The sequence below is a fragment of the Ambystoma mexicanum genome, chromosome 10 (assembly GCF_040938575.1).
Source record: "Ambystoma mexicanum isolate Mex_15411 chromosome 10, UKY_AmexF1_1, whole genome shotgun sequence".
Taxonomy (NCBI): Eukaryota; Metazoa; Chordata; class Amphibia; order Caudata; family Ambystomatidae; genus Ambystoma; species Ambystoma mexicanum.
The window spans coordinates 669,453,646-669,481,278 of record NC_090932.1 but is presented as its reverse complement, the minus strand read 5'-3'; the positions used below and the strand labels follow the sequence as shown (position 1 = coordinate 669,481,278).

At 47.2% G+C, this 27,633-nt stretch overlaps 1 protein-coding gene across 1 annotated transcript in view; it reads right to left on the bottom strand.

Moving 5' to 3' along the window:
* The window catches only part of SLC9A9 (solute carrier family 9 member A9), a 3,894,960-nt gene that overhangs the window by 1,571,279 nt on the left and 2,296,048 nt on the right, over window positions 1–27,633 (bottom strand). Inside the window, exon 12 of the mRNA XM_069618254.1 lies at window positions 19,599–19,752. Within this exon, the coding sequence (XP_069474355.1) occupies window positions 19,599–19,752 (154 nt within the window). The remainder of the gene's footprint in view (window positions 1–19,598; window positions 19,753–27,633) is intronic.

The following is a 27,633-nucleotide window of genomic DNA, read 5'->3' as shown; positions in this document are numbered from 1 at the left end:
TATAGTATGACATGTATGCCCCATGAAGGACCAAGCCATTGTGGCTAGTGGTTAAATGCTGGGCCTTGAACTCTGGCAGACCAGGGTTCAAGGCTGTATGTTTTATTTTATTTATCTAATTTAATTAAAAGAAAAGCTACGCAAGTGGAAGGTGGCAAGGTTTGTTGCAGTGCAGTCCTGCGATCATAGTTTGCATGAGAGTCTTTAGACGTGGCTGAAATGTCAGCCATGTCCAAACATCCCTTGTGCCAAAATAACGGTGCCGGAATGGCTTTCACGCCAAAAAGGTCAAGCCGAAATGAAGGGGTGCACCACTTGGAGAACACTGCTTAACAAAAGTGTGTGCTCCATGGCAAATAATATAATCTCATTGATCATTGACTAAAAACATTGTGAGTTCTCAAAGTTTTAAATATCTCTTAACACACGGCATTCGTGTTATTATTTTTTAAACCGTGGTACTGTCAGCCCTTTAAGGTTTTGTACCCAAACACAATTGTTTGCAGCCGATCATTGTTTACTATTTTCTGTGCTGCTTAAATGTGGGTAATTGGGGTTGTTCCATGTATCACAACAGTCACCAGGAGACCGGCCATAAAACAAGTGGCTTGTATCACGCTGCTTAACCAAAGTGTGTGATCCTCAGCAAATAATTTAATCGCACAGGGCATTAACATTGGGAGTTCTCAAAGCCTGCATTGTTTTATACATAACAATAAAATAGATATTTTTACAGTTACATTGACATACAGGGTGAAAAAGCACTGGTGACCCAAGTCTCCAATCCATGCAATAACCAGGACTGATCCTGCTTATCTCCAAACTGAGGAAATGGCCAGTCCCCTCAGGCCATGGTGCCTAATAAATGAGGCAAAGGTACAAGACCCCTTAGAGCAACATGACCTGAGGGGGTTGGCCCCTTCCTCACTTTGAAGCTAAGCAGTACTGTGCATATATTCATGGGTGCCAGCTTTTCATTTTCGCTATGGGTGCAGAAAGTTCCTGGGCATATGTTATTCTTGCAGCCAATCATTTTTTACCCTTTTCTGTGCTGCTTAAACACGGGTAGTTTGGGTCATGTGATGTATCACAACACTCACCAAGAGACTGGCCATAAAACAAGGGGCTTGTAGCACGCTGCTTAACCAAAGTGTGTGGTCCTCGGCAAGTACGTTCCTTACACAGGCATTCACTAAAAACATTGTGAGTTCTCAAAGCCTGCAATGTTTTATACACAATAAGAAATAGATATTTTTACAGCTACATTGACATCGAGGGTGAAAAATCACTGGTGATCAAAGTCCCCTATCCATGCAATAACCAGTACTGATCCTGCTAAGCTTCAAACTAAGGAAAAGCAAGCCCCCTCAGGACATGGTGCCTAATACATGAGGCAACGTTACAAGACCACTTAGAGCAACTTGGCCTGAGAGGGCTGCACCCTTCCTCACTTTAAAGCTAATCTGTACTGTGCATATATTCATGGGTGCCAGCTTTTGACTTTCGCTATGGGTGCAGAAAGTGCCTAGATATATGTAATTCTTGCAGCTGGTCATTTCTTTCCCATTTCCATGCTGCTTAAATGTGGTTAGTTGGGGTTGTGCGATGTATCACAACAGTCACCAAGAGACCGTCCATAAAAGAAGGGGCTTGGAGCACAGGACAGGACATTTCGACACGGCCAGTTAGGTGCACGCCATTATGGCGTGACCGTTTCGGTGCAGGTTCTGTTTTGGCGCGCCCAGTTAGACGCAGCCAGTTGGGGCAGGAACCTCTCAGCACATGAATGATTTGGCGTGAGATGTCGCAATTGGCGCGGCTTGAACCTGCAGGCACTTTGCATTTTGTACCTCTCGGCGCAAGGATGTTTTGGCGTGAGAGATCACAATTAGCATGAACTTGCCGGCACTTTGCATTTTGTAATATGGATTAAACGTGAAAAAAGTTTATTTACTGCAACATTTATAAAACAAGATGGGACATGTATTACACCGTCGTTGCAGAATTGAACATTTATTAAACATGAAACATTTATTTACTGCAACATTATAAACTAGATGCAACTTTTAGCCTTTTATCATTGAACATATAAAATTATAGGCTTAAGTATGAAATGCATGCCCATGAAGCACCAGGCCATTGGGCCTAGTGGTTAAATGCTGAGCCTGACACTTTGGCAGACCACGGTTCAAGGCTGTATTTTTTATTTTTATTTAACTGATTTCATTAAAAGAAAAGCAATGCAAGTGGGAGGTGGCAAGGTTTGTTGCAGTGCAGTCCTGTCCTGCAATGTCAGCCAAGTCCAAACATCCTTTGTGCCAAAATAACGGTGCAGGAATGTCTTTTGCACCAAAAAGGGCTCTCTAAAATGGGCGCTGTGGCAAAATGCCTGTGCCAAATCGGCCCGCGCCAAAATGATGGCGCCGAAAAGGGATGTACCGCTTTGAGAACGCTGCTTAATCAAAGTGTGTGCTCCATGGCAAATCATTTAATCTCACTGCGCATTGCCTAAAAACATTGTAATTTCTCAAAGTTTTAAATATCTCATAACAAACGGCATCTGCATTATTATTTTGTAAACCGTGCAACTGTCTGTCCTCGAAAGTTTTGTACTCAGAGACAACTTTTTTGCCTTTTTCTGAATTGCATTCTGATATTTGTAGTCTCACAGTCAAGATGGGGGGAATAATGCCACAATTGTACACTTTTTGCCTAACATAGTTCTATAAATTATAAATTACTCACCGTAGTGACTAGCGTACTCTTAGACCATAGTCCCTGTTCCTCCATACTGTATGGGCGTCCCTTCCAAGGGACGGGAGACAGAACATTTTTCAGCAGAAAAAATCTTCTTCCCCTTTAAATTTAGAGTAGCGCAGGGGCGCGGCCCAGGGATCATCACTGCCCTGACTCTGCCCTCCGGTGCCACACTTCAGTCCCCATTGATGCGTCAACAATAGATTTAACATTGCCTAAGGACACCAGAATTATTAGGGGGGAGGTTGGTGGAACGTATGGAGGAAAGGGGACTATGGACTAAGAGTATGTTAGTCACTACGGTGAGTAACTTATAATAACTTACATCCTGTCCCCTTTCCTCCATACTTTATGGACGATCACAACTGATTGTAGCCCCAGGGTGGCGAGGAGACCCTCCTTAAGCAAATAGGTTCCGGAGAACTGCGTGTCCGAAAACCGCATCAGATCTAGAGCCGGCATCCAAACAGTAATGCTTGCAGAAAGCCGAGGGAGAGGCCCAAGTGACCGCCCTGCTTATGACTTGCCAAGGGACATGGCGCTGTAATGCGATGGCCGTTGCCTTGGCCCTGACTGCATGTGGGAATGCATGTTGGACGTGAGCGGCTTGTGCTGGCCCTCATACGCCTCTTTGATGGCAGAGACCATCAAGCGGGATATGGAAGCCTTAGAGGCCCGATAGCCTGGCCTCTAACCGCTGAACGTGACAAACAGGGTGTCCGACTTGCGGAAGCCCTTGGTCCTGTCCAAGTAGAATTTAAGTGCATGCTTGACATCCAGGCAGTGCAGCAACCTCTGTGCTTTGTCCTTGGGATCGGGAAAGAACGTAGGGAGGATTATTTCCTCGTTCAAGTGAAAGGCAGATTGAACCTTGAACGAGGGCAGAAATGCCGGGTTCGTCCGCAAGACTACCTTGTCCTTGTGAAAGGTGGTATATGGTTCAGAGGCGACCAGCGGCTGAATGTCGCTGACTCTGCGAGCCAAGGTAAGAACGACTAGTAAGGCTGTCTTGATGATGACCAGCCTAATGTCCATGGATGCCATTGGCTTGAATGGTTTGTGCGCCAGGGTGCCCAAGACCATGTTAAGTTCCCACACAGGGTGCAGTCTCTTGACGGGTGGGTAGAGCCTAGCGAGACCGGTCAGATGTTTCTTGAAGGTAGGGTTGGAGGAGGAGAAAATGCCTTCCTCTGAGTTCCTGTAAGCCCCAATGGCTGCAAGGTATGTACGGCAGGTGTCGACCTATTCGCCCGAGTTGGTGAGGTGCGCTGAAAAGGAGGGCACGTCGTACAAATTGCAGGCCAAGGGGTCAATTCCCTTGGAGTCTGCCCAGTGGCAGAACCTGATCCACTTGCTCTTATACTGGGCCCTGGTGGCTTCGTTCCTGGAGCCTTGTATGATCTCCAGAATGGCCTGAGAGAGGCTAAGGTGACGAAGCGTTACCTGCTCCAGTACCACGCTGTGAGGACTAGTTTCCTTGGTGCGGGGTGGATGATTCTGCCTCCCTGCTGTGCCAGAAGATGTGCTGGGCCCGCCCGGAGGTGTTTCAGGGGCACCTCCGATAGGCTGAGGAGCTCCGAAAACCATGGTCTTGCCGGCCACCATGGAGCAATCAGAATGATGAGGAGTACCCTGTGCATCAGGGGAATGGGTGGAAAGGCATAGTCCGTCATGCCGGTCCACTGGAGGTGAAATGCGTCGCCCAGAGAGCCGGTGCCCTGACCCTGCCAGGATGTGAACTGGGGGCACTTCTTGTTGTGCCAGGTGGCAAAGAGATCCACTTGGGGGAGATCTCATGAATAACGAGGTGGTTTAGCTGCCACTCGTAATTGTCTGCTCCCAGCCAGCTGAGCCTGTCCGCCTCCAGGTTGGATTCCTCCGGGAGGTGGACTGCCGAGAGAAAAATGTTGTTTTCCAAGGCCCTTTCCCACATGCTGATCGCCAGTCAGCACAGAGGAGGGTGTCTGGTGCCTCCCTGTTTGTTGCCGTAGTACATGCTGGTCGAGTTCTCTGTCTGGATGAGGACAACCTTGCCCTTGAGAAGTGGTAGGAATGCTTTGAGAGCTAGCCAGATGGCGTTCAGCTCCAACCAACTGATGTGGTATTCCTGCTCCTGCCTAGTCCAGGTGTCGTGGACCGAGATATCGTCCAGGGTGGCTCCCCAGCCCTCGAGCGAGGAGTCTGTGCTGATGGTGGCCATCTGTAGGTTGCCCTCCATGGACCACCAAGTTAGGTCCGGGAGGAGAGATGGAGGAACGTTGATCGTCTTGGATTGCGAGCCCCGCTCTTGATTCCATCAGGCCTCAATGTGCAGCTGCATCCTTCTATCCTTAGTCTCGTATGCGGCACGGCTAACAGAACCGCCGCTAGTAGACCCAGGAGATGTTGGTACCACCATGCCGAGGTCACCTCTCTGCTGAGGAAGTGGGCAGTGGCCCTCTTGATGGCCGAGATCTTGTCTTCTGATGGGAAGACCCTCTCGGAGCACGTGTCCCAAATGAGCCCAGGAATGTCAGAGTCTGCATAGGGAGCAGCTGTGACTTCTTGAGGTTGAGCGAGAAGCCCAGGTTGTGAAGTGTGTTCATAAGGGCCTGGGAAGAGTGGCGAACTGCTTCCGGAGATGTAGACCTGACGAGCCAGTCATCGAGGTATGGGTAGATGTGGAGGCCCTGCTCTCTGAGGAGGGCCTCTACAGCAGCATTCATGAGTCTGGTAAAGAACCTGGGGGCTGAGTTGAGGCCAAACGGAAGGACTTTGTATTGGAAATGGTAGCCCATGATCCTGAACCATAGGAAGGAACGATGGGGCTGCCAAATCGGGACATGTAGATATGCATCCTTCAGGTCCAGGGAGCACATCCAGTCTCCATTGTCCAATGTCTCCGCTATAAAAGCTGGCGTAACCATCTTTAATTTTTGCAGGGGTAAGGAGAAAATGCCTTCCTCTGAGTTCCTGTAAGCCCCAATGGCTGCAAGGTATGTACGGCAGGTGTCGACCTATTCGCCCGAGTTGGTGAGGTGCGCTGAAAAGGAGGGCACGTCGTACAAATTGCAGGCCAAGGGGTCAATTCCCTTGGAGTCTGCCCAGTGGCAGAACCTGATCCACTTGCTCTTATACTGGGCCCTGGTGGCTTCGTTCCTGGAGCCTTGTATGATCTCCAGAATGGCCTGAGAGAGGCTAAGGTGACGAAGCGTTACCTGCTCCAGTACCACGCTGTGAGGACTAGTTTCCTTGGTGCGGGGTGGATGATTCTGCCTCCCTGCTGTGCCAGAAGATGTGCTGGGCCCGTCCGGAGGTGTTTCAGGGGCACCTCCGATAGGCTGAGGAGCTCCGAAAACCATGGTCTTGCCGGCCACCATGGAGCAATCAGAATGATGAGGAGTACCCTGTGCATCAGGGGAATGGGTGGAAAGGCATAGTCCGTCATGCCGGTCCACTGGAGGTGAAATGCGTCGCCCAGAGAGCCGGTGCCCTGACCCTGCCAGGATGTGAACTGGGGGCACTTCTTGTTGTGCCAGGTGGCAAAGAGATCCACTTGGGGGAGATCTCATGAATAACGAGGTCGTTTAGCTGCCACTCGTAATTGTCTGCTCCCAGCCAGCTGAGCCTGTCCGCCTCCAGGTTGGATTCCTCCGGGAGGTGGACTGCCGAGAGAAAAATGTTGTTTTCCAAGGCCCTTTCCCACATGCTGATCGCCAGTCAGCACAGAGGAGGGTGTCTGGTGCCTCCCTGTTTGTTGCCGTAGTACATGCTGGTCGAGTTCTCTGTCTGGATGAGGACAACCTTGCCCTTGAGAAGTGGTAGGAATGCTTTGAGAGCTAGCCAGATGGCGTTCAGCTCCAACCAACTGATGTGGTATTCCTGCTCCTGCCTAGTCCAGGTGTCGTGGACCGAGATATCGTCCAGGGTGGCTCCCCAGCCCTCGAGCGAGGAGTCTGTGCTGATGGTGGCCATCTGTAGGTTGCCCTCCATGGACCACCAAGTTAGGTCCGGGAGGAGAGATGGAGGAACGTTGATCGTCTTGGATTGCGAGCCCCGCTCTTGATTCCATCAGGCCTCAATGTGCAGCTGCATCCTTCTATCCTTAGTCTCGTATGCGGCACGGCTAACAGAACCGCCGCTAGTAGACCCAGGAGATGTTGGTACCACCATGCCGAGGTCACCTCTCTGCTGAGGAAGTGGGCGGTGGCCCTCTTGATGGCCGAGATCTTGTCTTCTGATGGGAAGACCCTCTCGGAGCATGTGTCCCAAATGAGCCCAGGAATGTCAGAGTCTGCATAGGGAGCAGCTGTGACTTCTTGAGGTTGAGCGAGAAGCCCAGGTTGTGAAGTGTGTTCATAAGGGCCTGGGAAGAGTGGCAAACTGCTTCCGGAGATGTAGACCTGACGAGCCAGTCATCGAGGTATGGGTAGATGTGGAGGCCCTGCTCTCTGAGGAGGGCCTCTACAGCAGCATTCATGAGTCTGGTAAAGAACCTGGGGGCTGAGTTGAGGCCAAACGGAAGGACTTTGTATTGGAAATGGTAGCCCATGATCCTGAACCATAGGAAGGAACGATGGGGCTGCCAAATCGGGACATGTAGATATGCATCCTTCAGGTCCAGGGAGCACATCCAGTCTCCATTGTCCAATGTCTCCGCTATAAAAGCTGGCGTAACCATCTTTAATTTTTGCAGGGGTAAGGAGAGGTTGAGGGTGGAAAAGTCCAGCACAACTCTCAGGCCTGCCTGGTTCTTCTTCTGAATGGCGAAAATCCTAGAGTAAAAGCCAAACCCTCGCTGTGAGGCTGGAACTTCCTCCACTGCCTGTCTCTCTACCAGCGACCGGATCTCTGCCAAAAGTGTTGCTGTCCCAACTTTTGGGAGTGGAGGGGAGGAGGGAGGAGAGGATGGGATAGGAAGGCGGTACCCCGTGGATACTAGGGAGAGGATCCAGGGGTCCGCGAAATTCTGGCACCAGACCTGTACATGAAGAGCAAGTCTGCTCCCCACCGTAGACAAATGGACCCGACGGGGCGTGTCATGCCTTCTTTCCCTCTGAGGCTGAGGAGGGGGACTGGAAAAAGCCCTTACCCCCCCTTTGTTGTTGTTTGGGCCGGTTCTGAGACGACGAGCGGTCCGGCTGCTTGGATCTGCGTTCCTGGAAGCCGTGGCACCCTCCATAGTTACGACCCTTCTCCGAGCGCTGCTGAGATAGGGTGTATGATTTGGGCGTGGTCTTAGTAAGAATGGATAAAGACTTTGCTGTTTGTGAGCTGTTGTCCTTTTTGTCCAGCTCTTCGTCCGTAGAGGAGTGAAAGAGGCCCCCCCTCGAACGGAAGATCTAGAATGCGCTCCTGGACATCCGGATTGAACTTCGTTGCCCGCAGCCAGGCTGTTCTCCTCATGACCATGGCAATGCAAATGGCACAGCCTGAGGTATCGATATGAGACACTGTGGATTTCATGAGGTCATGCGCCACAAGCTTGTCTTCCGCTAGTCCCGCCTTACAGCGTGACTGGCATTGGGTGGGGAGTTCCGGGAGGAAGTCTGCAATTTCTCGCCATAACCGTTGGTTGGCGGCAGCCAGCATGGCATCTGCATTGGCTTGACACAGTTGCAAGGAGGCGTTGGAGTAGATCTTCTTGCCATATGCCTCCAAGACCTTCTCCTCCTTGCCTAGCAATGCCGCAGAGGAGGAGGCTGAGGACGACTGAGGCTTGGAGTATAGTGATGCCGCAGCGATTACCGTGGAGTGTGGCTGAGGATGGGTCGAGAGCATGAGTGTATCCCCCTCCATCTGTCACAAGTCTCTCCCCGCCTCACCTGTTTTTGTTGAGTACTTGCGACCTTCTGGGATTTCTTCCTTTTTACGGTCCGGGATTTGTATAGACCCGAACGCTGATCTTCGGCGTCCAGCGTGAGGATAGCGGCTCCGTTTCCAGGAGCGTTCAGAAAGTCCAGGGTAACACCAGGAAGCAAACAAGTTATGCTCGGAGGCACGGAGGACCGTGACTTGAGCGCAGAAGGATTTCCAGGAGTTTGGAGAGGGTAGGAATAGGACGGGGAATCAAGGAGCTGGGAACAAGGAATCAAGCGAGAGCCTCGATCGAACTCCGGCAAAGCACGTCCGACTACAGGTAGCGGTAGCGTTGAGACGCGCAGAGCCGTCGGGGCGTGTCTCTCTTGTAGGATGAGCAGTGTGGAACACATAGACTGATCCGGAGCGTTCCGTTCTGAGCGGCCATGTTGGAAGGAATACTGCATGCAATCCTCTGCGAGTCAGGGACCAGGAGGACCAGAAAGGGCGTAGACGACGGTTCATGACAGTATGCCTCCTCTGAAAACCAGCTCCTCCGGGTTTGCCCGGATGGATCAGATGAAATCGTCGAACCAATCTCGGCGCATTCATGTTTGACACTGGTTCCCACGTACGCTCACTGGAAGGGTAACCTTTCCACTCAACCAGCTATTGTAGTTGACCTCGTCGATATCTTGAGTCACAAATCCTGGAACCCTCGTATTCCAGTTGATCATTTACAATAACAGGGGTAGATATAGGAGCTGTTCGGGATGACTGAATGTATGGTTTTAGCAGAGAAGTGTGAAAGACTGGATGAATCCTTTTCCAAGATTCAGGTAACCGAAGTCGAAAGGCCACTGGGCTGATTTCTTGTATGGAAAAGGGACCGTAGTATCTGGGAGCCAGTTTATTAGGGCGCAGGTGTCTAGGAAGGAGCTTCGAGGATAACCAAACCTTATCTCCTACTGAATAGGGATCTTCTCTTAGAGTCAGCATAACGTTTGACATCTTTTCGGGCCCTTTCTAGGTTTTCTTTAACCTCCTTATGGACTGTGATGAGGTTTTCGATCCAGGAGTCTACTGCAGGCACTGGGGTAGGATGTGGGAGTACGGAGGGTAGGACAGATGGATGGAATCCTTGACTACAGAAGAAGGGACTGGTCTTGATAGCTGAGTGATCTGAATTGTTATAAGTAAACTCGGCCATAGGTATTAGGAGTGACCAATCGTCCTGAACTTTGGTGGCGAAACAACGTAGGTATTGTTTGAGAGTCTGGTTGACACACTCCGTGGCTTCATTGGTTTCTGGGTGGTAGCCAGAGGATGAGGCACGTTGGATTCCTAGAATACGACACACTTGCTTCCAAAACTGAGATATGTACTGGGATCCTCGGTATGAAATGATTTTGGAAGGCAGCCCATGAAGTCGGAATATGTGTTCCAGGAAAATTCCGGCAAGATCTGATGAGGAAGGTAGTTTGGGTAAGAGTGTAAAATGAGCCATATGAGTAAACAAGTCAATAGTGACCTTGATTGTTGTGTAGCCTCTAGAGGGTGGTAATTCCATGATAAAGTCAGTGGCAATTAATTCCCAGGGTCTTGTTGGTATTGCTGGTTGGAGTAGGAGTCTGGCCGGCTTCTTATTATCATGTTTGTTCTGATTGCAAACGGCGCACGTTTGGACATGGATCCTAATGTCATCCTTCATCTTCGGCCACCAAAACTGTCTTTGTACTAAATGGAGAGTGTTGGTAATTCCACAATGTCCCGAATGTAAGGTATCATGACATAGCCTTGTGATTCTTTGTCTCAGTCCAGGAGTGGGAATAACTAGGCGATTGCCCTTGAACAAATATCCATCATTTGCTGTGAGATTCCATCTGTTATTTCTCTTGTGCTCCTTCCAGAGGTCCGAAAGTTGAGTTTGGCCTTGGATATTCTCCAGGAGGGTGAGTGCTTGGGCAACAAAGATAGTGTGGGGAAACATTTTTGGAATGGTCCGATCCTCAGGCTTTTCATAGTCAGGACGTCTGGAAAGGGCATCAGCAATTATATTCTGTGATCCAGGGACATGATGGATGTGGAACTGATACTGTGCAAAGAAGAAGGCCCAATGGGCCTGAAGACTGTTCCTACACTCCAAGGATTGTAGAACTTGAAGATTTCGATGGTCCGTACGGACCTGGACTGAATGCCTAGCTCCCAGGAGTAGATGTTGCCACTCTTGAAAGGCTTGGCGGATGGCTAATAGCTCCTTTTCCAAGACAGAATAATGAGTCTCACTGGGAGTCAGAGTTTGTGAAAGGTAAGCAATGGGGTGTTCCAATTTGTCCTCAAATTCCTGTTTTAGGACTGCTCTTATGGCGTAGTTAGAGGCATCCGTCTCCACTAGGAATGGCCGGTTAATGTCGGGTTGAGCTAGGATGGGGGCTTCAGTGAACTCTGTCTTTAATTGTTGGAATGCCTTGTCTTGGGCTGCAGACCAGAGAAATGGGGTATCTTTCTTCAAGAGAGAAATGATCGGTTGAACAATTTCAGAATAGGACGGGATGAACTTTCAGTAAAAATTAGCAAGTCCCAGGAAAAATTGAATTTGTTTCACGGAAGTGGGAGCCAGCCAAGATAGTATGGCCTTTACCTTTGAAGGATCCATTCCAATTCCTTCTGGACTAAGGACAAATCCTAGGTAATGAACAGAAGTGACGTGAAATAGGCATTTCCTGGGTTTAGCCAGGAGTTTGTTTTCACGTAATCGTTGTAGGACTGCCTTAACATGCTCTTCATGCTGCAGAAGGTCCTTGGAGTAGATCAAGATATCATCCAGGTTGACGATGACGAAGAGGAATAGCATATTCGAGAACACCCTATCCATGAAACGTTGAAAAACTGCTGGGGCATTAGCAAGTCCAAAGGGCATGATTAGGTATTCAAAATGGCCAAAGGGGGTTCTAAAGGCTGTTTTCCATTCGTCACCTTCTTTTATACGAATGAGATGGTAAGCACCCCTTAGGTCTAATTTAGTAAAGATTACTGCACCTCTGACTGCTTCTAGGATATCCGATATGAGGGGTAGGGGATAACGGTCCTTGAGAGTACACCGATTTAGACCACGGTAGTCCAAACATGGTCTGAGTTCCTTGGTATCTTTCTTTGGAACGAAGAACAATGAAGCTGGAGATTTGGAAGTGCGTATGGTACCATTTTCCAGGTTAGTATCCAGGTATTCTCAGAGAGCCCTCTTTTCAGGTTCAGATAATATAAACATTCTGCCGAAAGGAATCACTGCAGAGGGCTCGGTATCGATGGCACAATCCTCTGGTCTGTGAGGACGTAGAGCTTGAACTATAGCGTTTGAAAAGACATCAGAAAAGGCTTGGTAGGCTCTGGGAATCCTCATGATGTTAGAAACGGTGACTGGACTTTGTTGGTTCTCTTGAAAGTCTTCAGAAGGCTTTGGTACTGTATCCAGGGATAGGCAGTGAGCCAGACAATATTCAGATCCAAGAAACAGTGAGCCGGCTGCCCAATTGATGTAAGGATTGTGCCTTTGTAGCCAGGGCATTCCGAGAACCATCGGATAATGGGCTGATTTAATGAGGTCAAATTTGATCCTCTCTTGATGGTGATTAATAGAAAGTAGAATCTCTTTAGTCTGAAGGGTAATGGGTCCTGAGGAAAGAGGCCTTCCATCAAGGGCCTCTACTGGTTGCATTGTTACTCGGCTTTCATGTGGAATGTTGTGAGCAGTGACCCAATCTTGATCTAGAAAGACGCCCATGGCTGCGCAGTCAACTAATGCCAGGATGGGGTAGGATTCTGTCTTGGAAGGAGATAGTGAGGCCTGAAGAACCACAAGGTTATTTTGGCCAGGAGAGTTCAAGATGCAATTGATATGGAGCAAACATCTCTCTCCCGACACTGTGCTCCATCTAGGATCGGGAGTTGGCATTTCCCAAACGCCGTGGAGGAGCAATAGGACATTCTCTCACCAGATGTTTATCGGAGGTGCAATACATGCACAGACCAGTATGGATCCGTTGCATCCTTTCTTGAGGGGTAATGGGTCCATGGAAGGCTCCTAGATGCATAGGTTCGGGGTCCTGGGTAGAAGGAACAGTAGGCTCTGCTCTAGGAGCATATTCCGTGCTGGTCTTTTGGAAACTCGCCTTTGACTTCTTTTTCTCTGCTCTTCTTTCTTGGATTCGGAAATCTATCTGTAAGGATAGGTCCATAAGAGCCTGGAAGGAACTTGGGCTGCCCACCCTTGCTAGCTCATCTTTTATTTTTTCGTTCAGCCCCCTTCGGAAGAGAGTAAAACTAGCTTCTGGAGACCAGTCTGCTTCCTTTAGAAGTTGTTTGAAACGAGTAACATAGGTGAGCATATCCTGGGACCCTTGTTGAAACTCTAGTAGTCTCTCTTGAGCACTGTACACTTGTTCTGGGCGATCAAACATTTCCTTAAGGGCTCCCACAAAGCCATCATAGTCATCCAAGAGGGCATCGCCTGAATTGACCAGGGGGGTTGCCCAAGTCAATGCATTTCCAGTGAGGTGTGAGATCATAAAACCCACCTTTGCTCTAGGAGTGGAGAAATAGTAGGGTTTGAAGGTGAAGTGAACTAGACACGAATCAAGGAAGGCGCGGAGAGTCTTGGAAGAACCATCATACTTGTCCACTATTCCTCCCAACAACACACTTTCTTTTGTCGCTGAATCACGTGATAGAACTAACTGATTTAACGCAGCGTTCTCTGCCTTGAGGTTCTGTACCTCTATTAACTCCTGCATGCCTCGCATGAGGTCTTGAACGGCGGCTTCCATCTCTGTATCTGTATCGCTTTTAAGGCGTCTCAATCTGTCACAAGTCTCTCCCCGTCTCACCTGTTTTTGTTGAGTACTTGCGACCTTCTGGGATTTCCTCTTTTTTACAGTCCGGGATTTGTATAGACCCGAACGCTGATCTTCGACGTCCAGCGTGAGGATAACGGTTCAGTTTCCAGGAATGTTCAGAAAGTCCAGGTTAACACCAGGAAGCAAACAAGTTACGCTCGGAGGCACGGAGGACTGTGACTTTAGCGTAGAAGGATTTCCAGGAGTTTGGAGAGGGTAGGAATAGGACAGGGAATCAAGGAGCTGGCAACAAGGAATCAAGCGAGAGCCCTGATCGAACTCTGGCAAAGCACGTCCGACTACAGGTAGCGGTAGCGTTGAGACACGCAGAGCCGCGGGGGCATGTCTCTCTTGTAGGATGAGCAGCGTGGAACACATAGACTGATCCGGAGCGTTCCGCTCCGAGCGGCCATGTTGGAAGGAATACTGCATGCAATCCTCTGCGAGTCGGGGACCAGGAGTACCAGAAAGGACGTAGACGACGGTTCATGACACCAATAGCCTGTACTTGGCGTCCAGGCATCGGTTGACCGGCTGGAATGATTGGGGCTTGAGCCAACCCTTCCTGGGCAGGGAGTCTACATCGGTTTGCAGTGGAATCCCCGTGTTGGCAGAGGGGCTCCTTGTGAGGACTTCAGCCAAAACCTCCTCTGCCGGCTGTTCAGCCTCAGGTTGGGGGAGGCCCAGGTACTCCGCCAGGCCAGCAAGATGTTCATGGAAGGCCCTGGCTGTGGATGGCGTGTCGGGATCCTGCTCCTATCCGTATCCTGCGAATCAGGAGGATCCTGTGGAGGAGGAGGGTTAGATGGAGCTGGAGGCTGGGGTACAGGGACTGCAGCCAGAGGCTGAGGAGGCGGAATTGGCTGTGGAGCCGGAGGTAGTGGCTGCGCCGGGGCATGGGGGCATGATGAAGGGCTCTGTGGTGCCTCTAGCATGGTGGAGAGGACTTCCCTGACTGCGTCCTTGATGATAACCCCCATCTGAGGAGACCTCATGAGGCCGAGAAACTTCTCCAAGAGCACCTCCTCTCTGGCCCAAGAGGTGGCAGGGGGTACTGACGGGGTAGAGGCAGGTCTGCTGGAGCCGCTGCATACCCTGTCCATATGGACGCACAGGAAAGTTGCCCGGTGCAAATGAAGTGTGGATCACAAGGCCTACCCTGCTCCTCGGGTCTCGGCCCGGTAGGTGCGGCACCCTCGACCTGGGGGTCGGTAGAGTTGCATTTAGGTGCCCCTCAGACGTATTGCCGGTATTCGGGCGTAGCCCCTCGGACATATTGCCGGTGTTAGGGCATAGCCCCTCGGACTTATTGCCGGTAAAAGGGAATAGCCCCTCGGGTGTAGACCCGCTACAAGAACCTTCCAGTCCCTTGACTCTGTGTCCGGGAGGATCCGAGGACCCCTCCACCCGAAGGCTGGTAGCTGTAGCAGCCTCGGTGCACGTACCGGTAGAAGGACCTGGCCGGTCCCTTCCACACTGGCGAGTCCCTGGGAAGGAGTCTACCTTGTGGGGTGCGCTGGAAATCATCGGCCCTACCTGGGGCCTGGTCCGATGCTTCACGAAGGTCTTGAGATCCTCTGGAGTCGACCTCTGGAAGAGCTCCTCCACCTGGCTAGTCTGTTCTTCAGCGCCTTCGAGGACAGCGAGTCACACGCTGAACATTATTGCCAACCGTGGTCTTGGCCAAGGCAACGTAGGCAGAGTGCATGGGGGTCTGAAGTTGGGAAGAGCCCGTTGCAGGATGGACACCTGCTGAACCCTGTAGGAGTCAAAATGCGCTGGGGAGGTGTGTGCCGTCTGAGGACCGAGTACCCGAATGATAGAAAAGACAAAAAAAGACAAAGAGAAGAACTATCCGCGCATAGAATTACATGGCTGAAGCCAAACCCAGGAGCCCTGGTGAATTGAGCCCGTTCCCGTCGATGTGGAAAAGGGGACAGAGGTGTGGCGCCACCAGAGGGTGGAGTCAGGGCAGCGCATGCTCCCTGGGACACGCCCCCACAGGCCTCTAAAATTAAAGGGGAAGAAGGTTTTTTCTGGTGAAAAATGTTCCGTCTCCCGTCCCTTGGAAGGGACGCCCATACAGTATGGAGGAAAGGGGACGAGACGTAAGAGTAGGATTTATATATTTGAGTCACACTGTGTTTCGTGTACTGTGTACTTTTCAAGCTAGCTTTATAAAGCAGAGTATTGTTGAAAGCTAGACATCAGGTGAGATGGGAAAATTGGGCAAGTAAGTCATGAGTATTTTCCCACAATGTTGCAAGAAAATTTGCAGTCCTGGACACTGGTGCAGTTATTTTCCCCTGATTGTCACTGCTTTTCAGGGCACACGTAAAAGACACATGTGGGTGAAGAGCGTAACCTTTTTCCAAAGTGCATAGGCAACGCCTAGTTTTTTGTTTTAGGTTGCTAAGCTTGCTCAAGTATTTGGCTACCAGGATTTTACTCGGGTTGTCATGTTCCCAGTGCAGACGCTTACTCACAAGACTACAAGCACTTCTTTTGTTACTGGGATTTAGTTTTCCAGGTAATATTTCATGACAGAGTGCTGGGTTTTAAAGGTGAGCACCTTTTATACTTTGCCAGCATATTTTTTGGAACATTTCCTCTCTTAGGTTATTTTTCTGGTGTTCATTACTTTTTTTTAAAGTCCAATGCTATTTTGTCTTGGGCACCTTCATCTAAGGAGTAGGTCTGTTTTATTCATTTTAATTATGTATGGAATAACAAAACCTTTGAAATTCAAGGAAAAAACTTTAGTTGCAGGGACGTTAAGGTGAGAACTTAAAGCAACAAAATCCTGGGAATTCAGATAAAGCCACCTTAACTTTGCGCCCCCTGTTGTGCAGACTATGACCACAATGATGACATCACCGATCAAATCACTTATGACATCACTGATTACATTACAAGAGTAACTGGCATTAAGCATGGCCTTCAGCCATGGTCAATGTGCATGGCCAAATATATTTTAACACATTAATGGGTACTAGTCATGGCCTTCAGCTATGGACAGTGGTCACAACCTTCATCCATATGCACAAACAGGCTACCAACCATAGATTTTGACCTTGACCAGTGGATACAGCTTTCAACCGGATTAGCACTAGCCATGGACTTTAGCACAATACTGGCCACTGGCCACAATCTTTGGCTGTGTCCACTATATATTCTAACATATAAATAGGTCACTAGCCATGGTCTTTGACCTTGAGCAGTTTGTACATCGTTTGGCCATGTCTACTGTATATTTTAACGATCAGGAGCGGACACGCTGGGGACTGAAGTGTTCCCAGCGTGTCTGCTCCCAAAATTGACCAAATAGAAGATAAGTGGGGTTGGGAGGGCTAGGAGGGGATTGTTTGGATTAGGAGTGCGGGGGAAGGAAAACACTTACCTCGATCCCTGGCGCAGGAAGATGGCAGCCTGCAGCAGCGTGGTGGCTCGAGGCGGGGATTCCCACATTTTGAGCCTCCTCATTGGCTGAGTGGCTGCCACACCCCGCCGCCGGGACATGAAGGAACCTAGTGGGGAGAGGGATTCCTGTTCGGGTAAAGCCACAGCGGGGGCCAATCAGATTGATTGTTACAATCTGATTGACCCTCGCCGGGTACTAATACAATATAAATATGGTGACGTATGCGCATACAGATTCCAGTTGAAAGTCCAAGTAAAGCACAGGGACATATATTGAAATACTCAAATGAACTAGAGAGTTAAATTTTCAAACTAGATACAAGAGCACGTATTTGAATTGTCAGTTTTAATTTGTGCTCTAAAATCACAGCCAGTAATGACACCTATATGATTTTCCTACACATAAGACCAGCATAATTTCCAAGGAATTACCTTATAGAGGTAAATGACCCCCTAACACATGTATTAATATGTGAATACAATGATAGCATTTAAGGTATAGACAATTATTAATAGATTGTCTTCTGACATGTGATCAATAGGTAGGGTGACAGCATTTGAAGATCCAGCGAAAACACCCAAAAGAAGATAGAAGTGTATGCATAAAAAGGTGTGCCCTGAGGAAAGTCCTCAGAAAAAAGTATATGGACTGAAGCATGTCAGGATCATTAGAATGTTTACTAGATGTATGTCCTATGGTAATAAAGAGACCAGAAATAACGTGGTCAGTTGATACATATTACCTACAGGAGATGTAGTGTAGAACTTCATATTGGAATATACATATAGATGTTTTCTACAAAGAACAAATGGTGAAACGAAAACTATTTTCTCTTTAAAGAAAAAATAATGCAAACGAAAAGATGAAGACTCTGAAAATGCTTATTTAGTAACAGACTTATGCATATTTTTATAGGACATCTTGTAATACATGATTAAAAGTTGTATGGATTGTTTCAAGACTGTTTCATAAGACAGACAATCTGTGATATGGGAATGTGCTTATAACAGGATCACAATAAGAGGGTTTACATAATGTATATTGAAGGTTTTGATAGAAGCCTTTTTACAACTTATGAAAACATTGGCATTGAAGTCTACTGTTGACCTAGGTGGTTCTCTCACTCTAACATTTCCTGGGGATTTCCTTAACTGTTTGAGGGGGTCAGACCTCTCTTTGCACATTAATTGTGATATTGTCAGTAATTAGAAAGGACATTTTACATCCACCTACGAAAACAATACAAAACATAAAACATTGGAAACGCATTCCATTACAACCGTGAAGACTGTCTTCTATGAAAAGGAATGGGTTGTTAAACCATCCACACATTTGTGATTGTATCGCTGTATCATTCTTGTCCTCTACCCATTGAATACATCATGGCAGCCTAGATGGAAACAAACTCAGAACCAGCTAAACATGCTAAAATATCAAAATCCAAAATCAAAGTCGCAGGGTTGGACTAAATTGTGTACCTGCATTCGACACATTCAGGGGATTAATTGATGCCAGTCATTACAGTCTCATACACTGGTGGATGTCAATATTCCTGTCCAGCTGCAATACAAACCTTGGCTCTATGTGATGATTCTGAAGAATACAAAACTAAAGAAGCCTTTACAGATCAAGTGAAAATGAAGAACCCATTAAGAAATGTTTAGATTAACATTGTATGGATAATAAAGCAACCTAATTTTGATGAAAGCCAGTACAATATGAATATCAACAAATTCGTTTTTATCATGTAATTTCTATTTTACTAGATTGCATTATTTATCTGCTTTCAAAATAGTAAACTCCACAGTCCTAGAGGAAACCCCAAAGAGATATTTTTGATTACTCAGTAAGGTTACAGTATGAAGTTAATTTACTAAACACAACATATTAATATAACTCCTTTTGAAAGAATGGTAGATAACATCACACATTTATGCAGTGATTGAAATGGCACCTGCTTAATGATATTTACCTTATTTTAATTATTGATCCTCTTTAATTTAATTTGTTTTAAAACAGTAAATAGTTGACGACTAAAATTACAGTACTTCAACGCATTTTAACATGTTTTCACATATTGTTAAATTGAACATTACCCATCATTATTTTTTTACATTAAAAACTTTTCAATGAATGCCTTATTTTTATTTTCAACAGCTTTGATTATGTGCAAAAGTCACAAACCTGTTAAAATTCTCTTGTTTTATCAAATTAAAAGCTACAAAATGTACTGTCAAATATTGGAACTGTGCATGATAAGGGGGGGGTCATCACAAAGTTGCCATTAAGCCGACGGTACTAGCCTCGGCTTACTGTTTCACCAACCGGTATCCTGGTATTACTTGTATATTACGGGGGGCAAAGTAACAGTAAATTCCAATTCCCATGAAGTCCCAAAGGACTCCATGGGAATGGGAAGCCCTGGCAACGTTGTTAATGGTGCCGGTGCTTCAGTGAATTATCTGCTGTCAGGGGTCTGAACTACTAGCAGGTCTGTCCCTACCGGCAGACTCCGAGTATGCCAGTCCGGAAAAGGTGCCGGTGCACATTGTTACCAACACCTTTTTCCAGACAAGCATACTCGTAATCAAGCCCAAAGTTTCCTTTCTACGAGTTATTGACTTTAAATAGCTGTAGGCATAAAAGATCTATGACAGACAGAGGCAACAATATAGGTTGTGTTGAATGAATTACAATACTGCTCCACATGACTAGATTGCAAGATGTTAATTACATGGAAGGGTACGAACCTGATCTGAAGCCATGTCAACATTGGAGTGGTGCCACCACCGAAAACCCATACCGTGAAGAACACTATGAGCAGAGTTGTTGTGAACATCATTTGTTTTGGTTGAGAATCTGTATCACGTATCGCCAGAGCAAATGCAATTGCACCACGTAAACCTAAGAAGAAAATCACATATGGAAATATTATTTATCTGTCCATGAACCAACATTGTGGCCCATTTTGGTAGCCCAATATGAGACTCAAAAAGGCATTGGGCTGCTGAAATTGTACAGCTCCTATCATATTTAGAATGCAGCAGTGTCATTTCATAATGACAAATGTATTTAATTGAGGCAGCCATCACTAAAAAAGGGGTAACGATTGTACAAAAACGATCAACCTATTGCTGTAAACATCGCGGTATTTCCCTGTAGGACTCCATGCCAACATCCACTTTATCAGCCTAGTAAGAAGTCTGGGAAGAATGTGCATTACTGCTCTCTGTCACTCCGAAGGATCAATGCATTAACTCAAGCCAAGTTACATGATTCAATGATTTTATTACAAGCAACAGACAGTAAAGGTTAAGTGGTGGGGTTTTCAGCAAAACACAAACTTCTCAGGTTCACTTTACAACAGTCCTTCCCTCTCTCCCTTGAGTCTTGGGGTTCTAGGTGTCCATCCCTTGTTTCCTAGCTTGATTGGATGACTTGCTTGGCTTTCATAAAAGTTGTCAGAATGTCCTACTGCTTACTATTCCTTGCCTCCTGGGTGCCTGGGCTACTCTGAATGTTGATCAGGCATCAGCCTCTTTAAGGTTCTGTGGGACGGTCAGGGTTAACCCTTCTTAGGGGTGTGAACTTCCTGTGTGCTGCACCTCCACCGAATTACCCTAAAATTGCAAACTGTCTACATTTATACACAATTTTTTTTATTGAAAGTGTTCTGGATAATGCAACATTTTAATCAATTATTCAATACAATTTCTCTATGGGAAACCCCACTGAACCTCCCTTGCTTGGTTTGGGTTTCCTCCCAATGCTCAGTCACTGCCGCATATTTGTGACAAATATTTACTCTCTTCCAATGAATAAATTCACCAGGCGCCAATGAATATGACCACCTCCAAACCTTCCTAAAAGTCTCTAGGCCTTGCTGCGTCTCTGTCAGAAACCATGGATACAGATACAGCTGGAGATTTCTTCAATTTGTAGACAGAGCCAACTTAGGTTACTGGCCCCAGTTTTCACAGAGGAACCACATGATAAGCATGCACTCTCGTTCCTTCCTGCTCTTGCTAAATACCATCTTGCAGGTGCTCTCTCCTGGCTTCCAAATTCTTCCTGATGTTGTGACGTAATACCTCCTGATGTCCTCTTCTGCCCACTTCCTTAAGTGTTCCACCTAGCACTTTGTGATGACTCTCCCCTGAAACTTCTGGATGTCCCTCTCCTAATTCAGCCTCATGTCTTTCTCCTACCACCTCCTGATGTTGCTTTTCCCCATCATGTCTCCAGACTGCTCTGCTCCTCTTTCTCCACACTCCTTCCACTGCATCGCCAACTCCCTTCACAGTCCTGACACATCCATCCTTCTCCAAATTCCCATGCCTCCTCTCCTGTGATGTAACTTTCACATTCTGGTGGCTGATTCTCTTGTGCTCATCTGGGTGTTCAGGCCTGTATCCTCCCCAAACGCGTAGTGTATGTCTTGGTGTGTAAACTGAGTGGCAGCTTGACTGCCATTTTAAAAGGCTATTCGCCCTCTTGGATTTCTTATCTGTGTGTGAGTCTGCGCATGTGCATCTGTGAACTGTAGCAGAGCCACAGTAAGCTTAATTGGTGCTTTAGATGTTTTTAATAGTTTCTGGTGAGGATGAGGTCTGCATCTGTTTGAGCCTGGGTTGCACAGAGGTCACAATGACCTGCATGAAGTTGCAGGGCTCCTGGCAAGGCAGTTAACAAAGTAGTCCCAGTAGCACGTTTCCCCAGCATGCAACTTTACCTGCCCAGTGGATTGGTCGGAGTGTGGATGACAATGGGGTCCTTCACTGACTGCCCCCAAAGCTATTAGACACTAGCCTAGACAGATCCCTGGCCCCCATGGCCACCCCACTAGAAGTCCCAGAATAAGGCAAATTCCCTTTCCTCCTAACTGCTATTTACCTTGTGATAGGGTTAGGGCCATGACCCTGTAAAATGGTGCAGGGTTGGGAGGGAGTCCGGTTTTCCACTTGGGGCAGGAAACTAACTAAGACCTAAGCCGTGCCCCAGAAATGGGATTTTGGGGTGGTCCCCAGTCCATGAAAAATCTTTTCCCATGTGCTCAAAATGTTATCCCAAATACCACTCTTAGGGCCTCATTACAAGTACAGCGGTGTGGGGAAAAATTGTTGTAATGCAGTGGTAACTCCATTACCACTGGATTACAGCTGCATTACCAATACCGCCATATTACAACTTTGGTGGTGAGGCGGAGGAAAAACCTATGCCAAAAATTGGCAAAATGGCAGAATTACCACTGGTGGACGTACCGCTGGTGGTAATAACACCAACATTTCCATGCAGTCCTATGGTCTCCATAAATCGAGAGTAACACCGCCATACCACAACCTGTAATTTGGCGGTAATTCCACTAGACCAAGTGGCGGTAAAGGTAATTCTGTTTGGCAGTATTCCAGTGGATCTACACAGGATTGCCACCAAATTTGTAATGAGGCCCTTAATCTCCAAATCCTCTTAATACAGTTGCTATCCACTAGTCTCTCTCTTTTTCAGGACTCCATCTCCCACAGTGCAACAGCAAGCAAAGAGAAAATCCTGCACCAGAAGCTAACAAGACGACCACCTGAAATACAGCAATTGCAGTTTACTGTGAACCAGCACCACAAACCAACAGCACCCAACACCTCAGAAGACCACAAAACATACCACAACCAAAGTAAAACAAACTTTTAACTCAACAGCAAGCCAGGAAAACACCAGAGTCAGTCTATGAAACTGTGCTGAAAAAGGAAGAGGGGCTTAGATGGTTTTTTAAAGCATCTATAACACACCTCTGTGGGGAAAAACAGGCTGGTGCAGAAAGTCAGGTGAGCGCTGCAGCCAATAGGAGAAAGGGAAAGGCACAGAACCACCGGCCATTTTTGACAGCAAGAGAGGAAGAGTGTGGGTAGTACGAGTGAGGTCACTTGAGGAGCTGAAGAGAAACAGACAATGTGGAGGGTGGATGGCAGAGTGTTGAGGAGTTGGTGGCGGAATACAGAAAAGCTAAGGCATTTGAGAGAAAGTGTTATCTGCAGTATGTAGTGTATTGCAGAGAGTGGGTAGGGGGGGTTATAGCAGGTGTGAGGGATAGAGAAATAGACATAGTGTGACCCATAGGAGTAGGGGAGTTGGACAGTAGTTAGTGTGAGAGACAATGTCAATCACCCCTTCTAGGTCCTCATCTGAGCCTTCAGAAGGGGTGTGCAGGGAAGAGTCTGTGTGGATTGACTTCTTGTTCTTTTTCTTCCTTGAAGTATTTCGCTCCTTGTAGAGGTATGGCCTGCCACGAGGAGTAGCGACTATGCCTGCCTGAAAACAGGCTGGGCAAGAGGCTGACTCCCTGGAACACCCAAGCAAAGGGGAAAATAAAGCAGGAGGCTTGGGAGCACTGGCTGGTCAAAGGACGATCCACAGGTAGAGCGGAAACCCTTGGCAGAAGAGATGGCAGGTAAGAACAGGATGACAGGATTTAGACCGCAAGCAAGCGGTAAGTGGCAAGCAGGTAAGTGTCCAGAAAGACAGAAAGGGAGAGGCCGACAAAGGCCGGAGGACGCAAGAGAGGGAAGCTCAAGCAAGCGGGAGGTGAACAGTAAGAGGGGAAGCGTCATACCCAGAGAGAAGGTTAAAAAGGTTGCAACAGTGGCCATATTGGAAAAGACTAGAGGAGGCTATCCATTCGTAGAATAACGTGGTGGTGCACTAATGGCGGAACGTCCCACTCCTCCACAAATGCCAAAACTGAGAAGCCGTGACAGAGAAAGAATGTTATGAGAGAGTGAAGTAAGAAGAGAAGGATGTTGGAGTGGGACGGGGCTGGGAGTTAGTTAATGTAGTGGAAGCGTGAGCAGGGCAATATATTCCTGAGTTTAGTGGAGAGTACAGTAGTAGTGGTTGAGAGAAGAGTAGTCATTGTAAGAGGAGTAGTAGTAGTAGCTTGGGAAGAGTAATCATATGAGAGGAGTGGTAGTGGATAGGAGAAGTAGTAAGAAGAGAAGTAACATCACCAGTATTGGGAAGTCAATGGAGGGGAGTGTGAAGAAGTGGGAGCAGTATCAGCACTAGTGCAGAAGCGAGAGAGTAGGAGTACTTCAGAGAAGGTATAGTAGTAGTAGTAAAGGGTTCGGAAAAGAAGGCAGTAGCATCAGAATTCGGAGGAGGCAGAAGAATGTGAAACATTGGAGCGACAGTGGAGGAGGACATGGGGTGGAGAGAAGGTGGGTGGAGGTGGTAGGACAGAGAGCAGAGGTATGTTATGTTATATTATTAAAATGTACAGAGTGCACCTACACCAACTGGGGCATCCTGCCACTATCAAGGTTAGGAACTGAAAGCAAAGGGGGATTGCTAGGGAATAGACTGTAAATAGGTGAGTCTTCAGGGCCCGTTTGAAAGAGAGATGGTCAACCGTCGCCGGAAGAGACAGATGGATGGAATTCCATAACTGGGCTGCCGCTACTGAAAACGAGCGGCCACCAACACGAGTGAATTTGAAATAGGGCACAATGATGCGCAGATAGGTGGAAGAGTGCAGAGAATGTGAGGGAATGTACTGACAAAATGTGTCTGCAAGATATTCAGGCCCTTTCCCATAAAAAAGCCCAATGGACCATACATAGGACCTTGAATTTAACTTGCTTGGCCACTGGCATCCAATGCAGAGTGTTCACGATCGCGGAAGTGGAGAAAAAATGTAAGGCCCCAAAAACAAGCCTGGCAGCCGAGTATTGAAGTTCTTGATATTGCTGGATGAGAAAAGCGCAAGATATAGAGCATTGCAGTAGTCCAGTGAGCCAGACGTATGAGAGGACACAAACCGGGGCGGAGAGCAGAGGGGAGAAAGGGTAGAACTTTCCAAAGTATGCACAGGTTAAAGGGGAAGTTTGCTCAAAAATGTTATTGTCCCCATCGTTCTGGCATGTATTTTAAAGCATACTGTAATCGATCTTAAACATTTTTCCTATGCATCTTACCTCAGTTTTCCTCACTTTTACACATGCAAAAACAACAGGTTGGACGCAGCCCTCTTGTGCTAATCGTATCCGTTGATGCATTGCCCTAGGTCCAAGTGCCCTTTCGGCAGGAATACAGATCACCCACCCATCAAACTGACATCACCAGATGCGTACACCCCTTTCCACAATGCCAATGCATGTCTCGTGTCATTATTCTCTGTGTTCAAGCTACTGACGCGTCTTCATGGAAATGCCAGGACGCCTCTGTCCTCAACAAGTCTAAACAGACCCTTTCTGAGCAGACAACATTGCAGTTGCTTTTTCAATCGTCTCACTTTATTTAGTTTTGATTTGCAGCGACTCGTTTCGGCTCTGTTCAGCTATCATTCTAGTATGACACCCCGTGAACAGGTACTTACACTAGCAGAATTGATTTAACTCAGTACTTTTATTTAAATATTTGTCATATAATGTCTTCACCAAACCTTATATAATTTTGAAATGTCATAGTTTGTGCCAATTGTGCATTTATTTGCTCTATGGGTATTTTTAACATTGCAATGTATTTCCTTCTCCTTCTTTACCTGTAGTTCATACATACAAACAAAAACGTTTTCATTTTTCTGACTGTGGATTTTGTACTTAATCAATGTTCAGGAACTATGGTAAAAATACAGCCCTACCAGTACTAGCCTGCATATTTCAAACAGGAACTAAATGAAAAAGAAAGAAGCGGAAACGATGGGGAAGTGGACGATAGTTGGGAAGATGAATCACCGGAGCTTGAGCCTAGTCACATGGAAGACGTTTCCACCTGGTGTACCTGCAATCGTTGTGAGGTCATGCCAACTTGAGGTGTAGAACTGCTGCTGCCAAGGAAACTCTGGATACTCGGCCTACATAGCCAAAGAAAACACACCACCGCTATGCGTTACCGAGCTGCATGACTTCAGGGCAGCCTCCCTCACAAGGTCTGTGTTAAGGATTATGATGGTGCTTATGCAGGAACTTCGTGCAATAGTTCGCCCTCGCAATCCAAGTAACGAGTAAGTGTACTCTAGATGTGATGTCATTTTAACCACTGAGACAACTAAGATTTCATGTTGTTCTCCTACATTGTTGTAACTTTGATCGATCACTGATTAATACATTTAGTCTGTAAATTTAATACATTTCTCTGACTTATTGCAAATCAGAGTGTTCATCGCTCACGTGTCTTTCATTTTCGACTCAAAAACAATATTTCTCTATGGTCCAAACCGTTCTGCCTTGAATGGGTGTTCAGTTCTGTAATGTGTGGATACTTTAAAGATGCATTTTCAATTAAGGTTGTACACTTACCTGGTTCATTCAATTAAAATATGTATGTTTCTTGTTCACAAGTGGTACAGGCTGGTGGCCTAGCATTAGATTACATAGTGGCTTCATGGGAGGCTTGGATTCTGCGTTCGGCGAGTAATACCCGCCTGTGTCGTTCGAGCCATTCGCGCCAAATTCTTTAGTGACAGCGGACAGTACAGGGGATTTTCACACAGTGTGCTGCAACCTCAAGTATACAATGTGTAGTTTGTTTGTGCCATCAACATTACCAAACTAAATAAAATACAAATGAGCATATGCAAATAGTTATTTGAATTTTTCAGTGAGTCAAGAACACGCCCAATCATCTAGGAGGGTCATGAAAGAATGATTGGTGCCGGTTTGTGCTCCGCTGTTCCCCATACATCCCCATCCAGCATCCCCCCCAAGTAGTGGGTGGGTGGGGGCGCTCAAGCTGCCACACCCCATGTACAACTCAAAGGGATCCTCCAGACTCACCTCTTCAACACCCCGACCCAGCAATCAACATAAGTTTGTGTCCCTTCAGCAGTGTTCCGGGCCTTTTGCGTTCACCTCTTGCCTATCCATCCCCCCTCCAGTATCAATGGCAGTTCGCACCTGTGGCCATATGCTCGCAAGGAGGCTGGGAGGATGGGAATGCTCAAGGTGCCAAACACCATTTACACTTCAAAAGGGATCTTCCGCACGGTGACCATTGTACACATGGCCCCCCCACACCTGGTGTCTCCAGACTCCAGTGAGAAACCTGAGGGTATGAGAATCCCTTATTCAGGTGGCCTGTACACGGCCATTGCTGTTGGATCCAGTTCCTGGGGGTGGACTAGTTAGGCTTGAGGTAATACCCCAGGTGAGAGGCGGTATGTTACCGGGGAAGAAGATGAGGATGGAGAGGTCCCTGAGACTTTTGTGGGCTGTGCCACAGTTGGTCCCCTTTCTCCCATAAAATCTCCCATATTAAAATCTGCTAAACAAAACACATCTGGAAAATTGCTTAAGAACACAAACCCTACAAGAGTTGAAAACCACATCTCCCAGAATCCCTGTGAACCGTAGGTCCTTTTAAGTGAAATAACGCTTTATTGGATGGATGGGGATGCAGAATTTACTCGTACACCAATAAGACCGACTCAGGAAGTTGGCAAAGCTTTGACTGTTTTAATATCAATTGTCTAAAACAGGGAGTACAACAGACATCAAAGTACGTCTCACAGCATAATCTCTCCTAACATTTAATAAAAAATACATTTTATAGTAAAACCTGTCATCATTGACATCATACTACATGGAAAACTAAGAAAACCTAAGTAGGATTGTGGTAGGACAACGGGAAACATCTAGGCATATTTTCTATGGGGGATAGGATCGTGATTGGGCCGCTACAGTCATGTGGACAGCTATGCCCACCCCTTGTGCAAGTCATCTTCATTGTCATTGTCAAACCCTTAGTATCACCCAACTCCTTCCTAGCCACAGAAGCCAAATGCAGTTGACCCCTCCC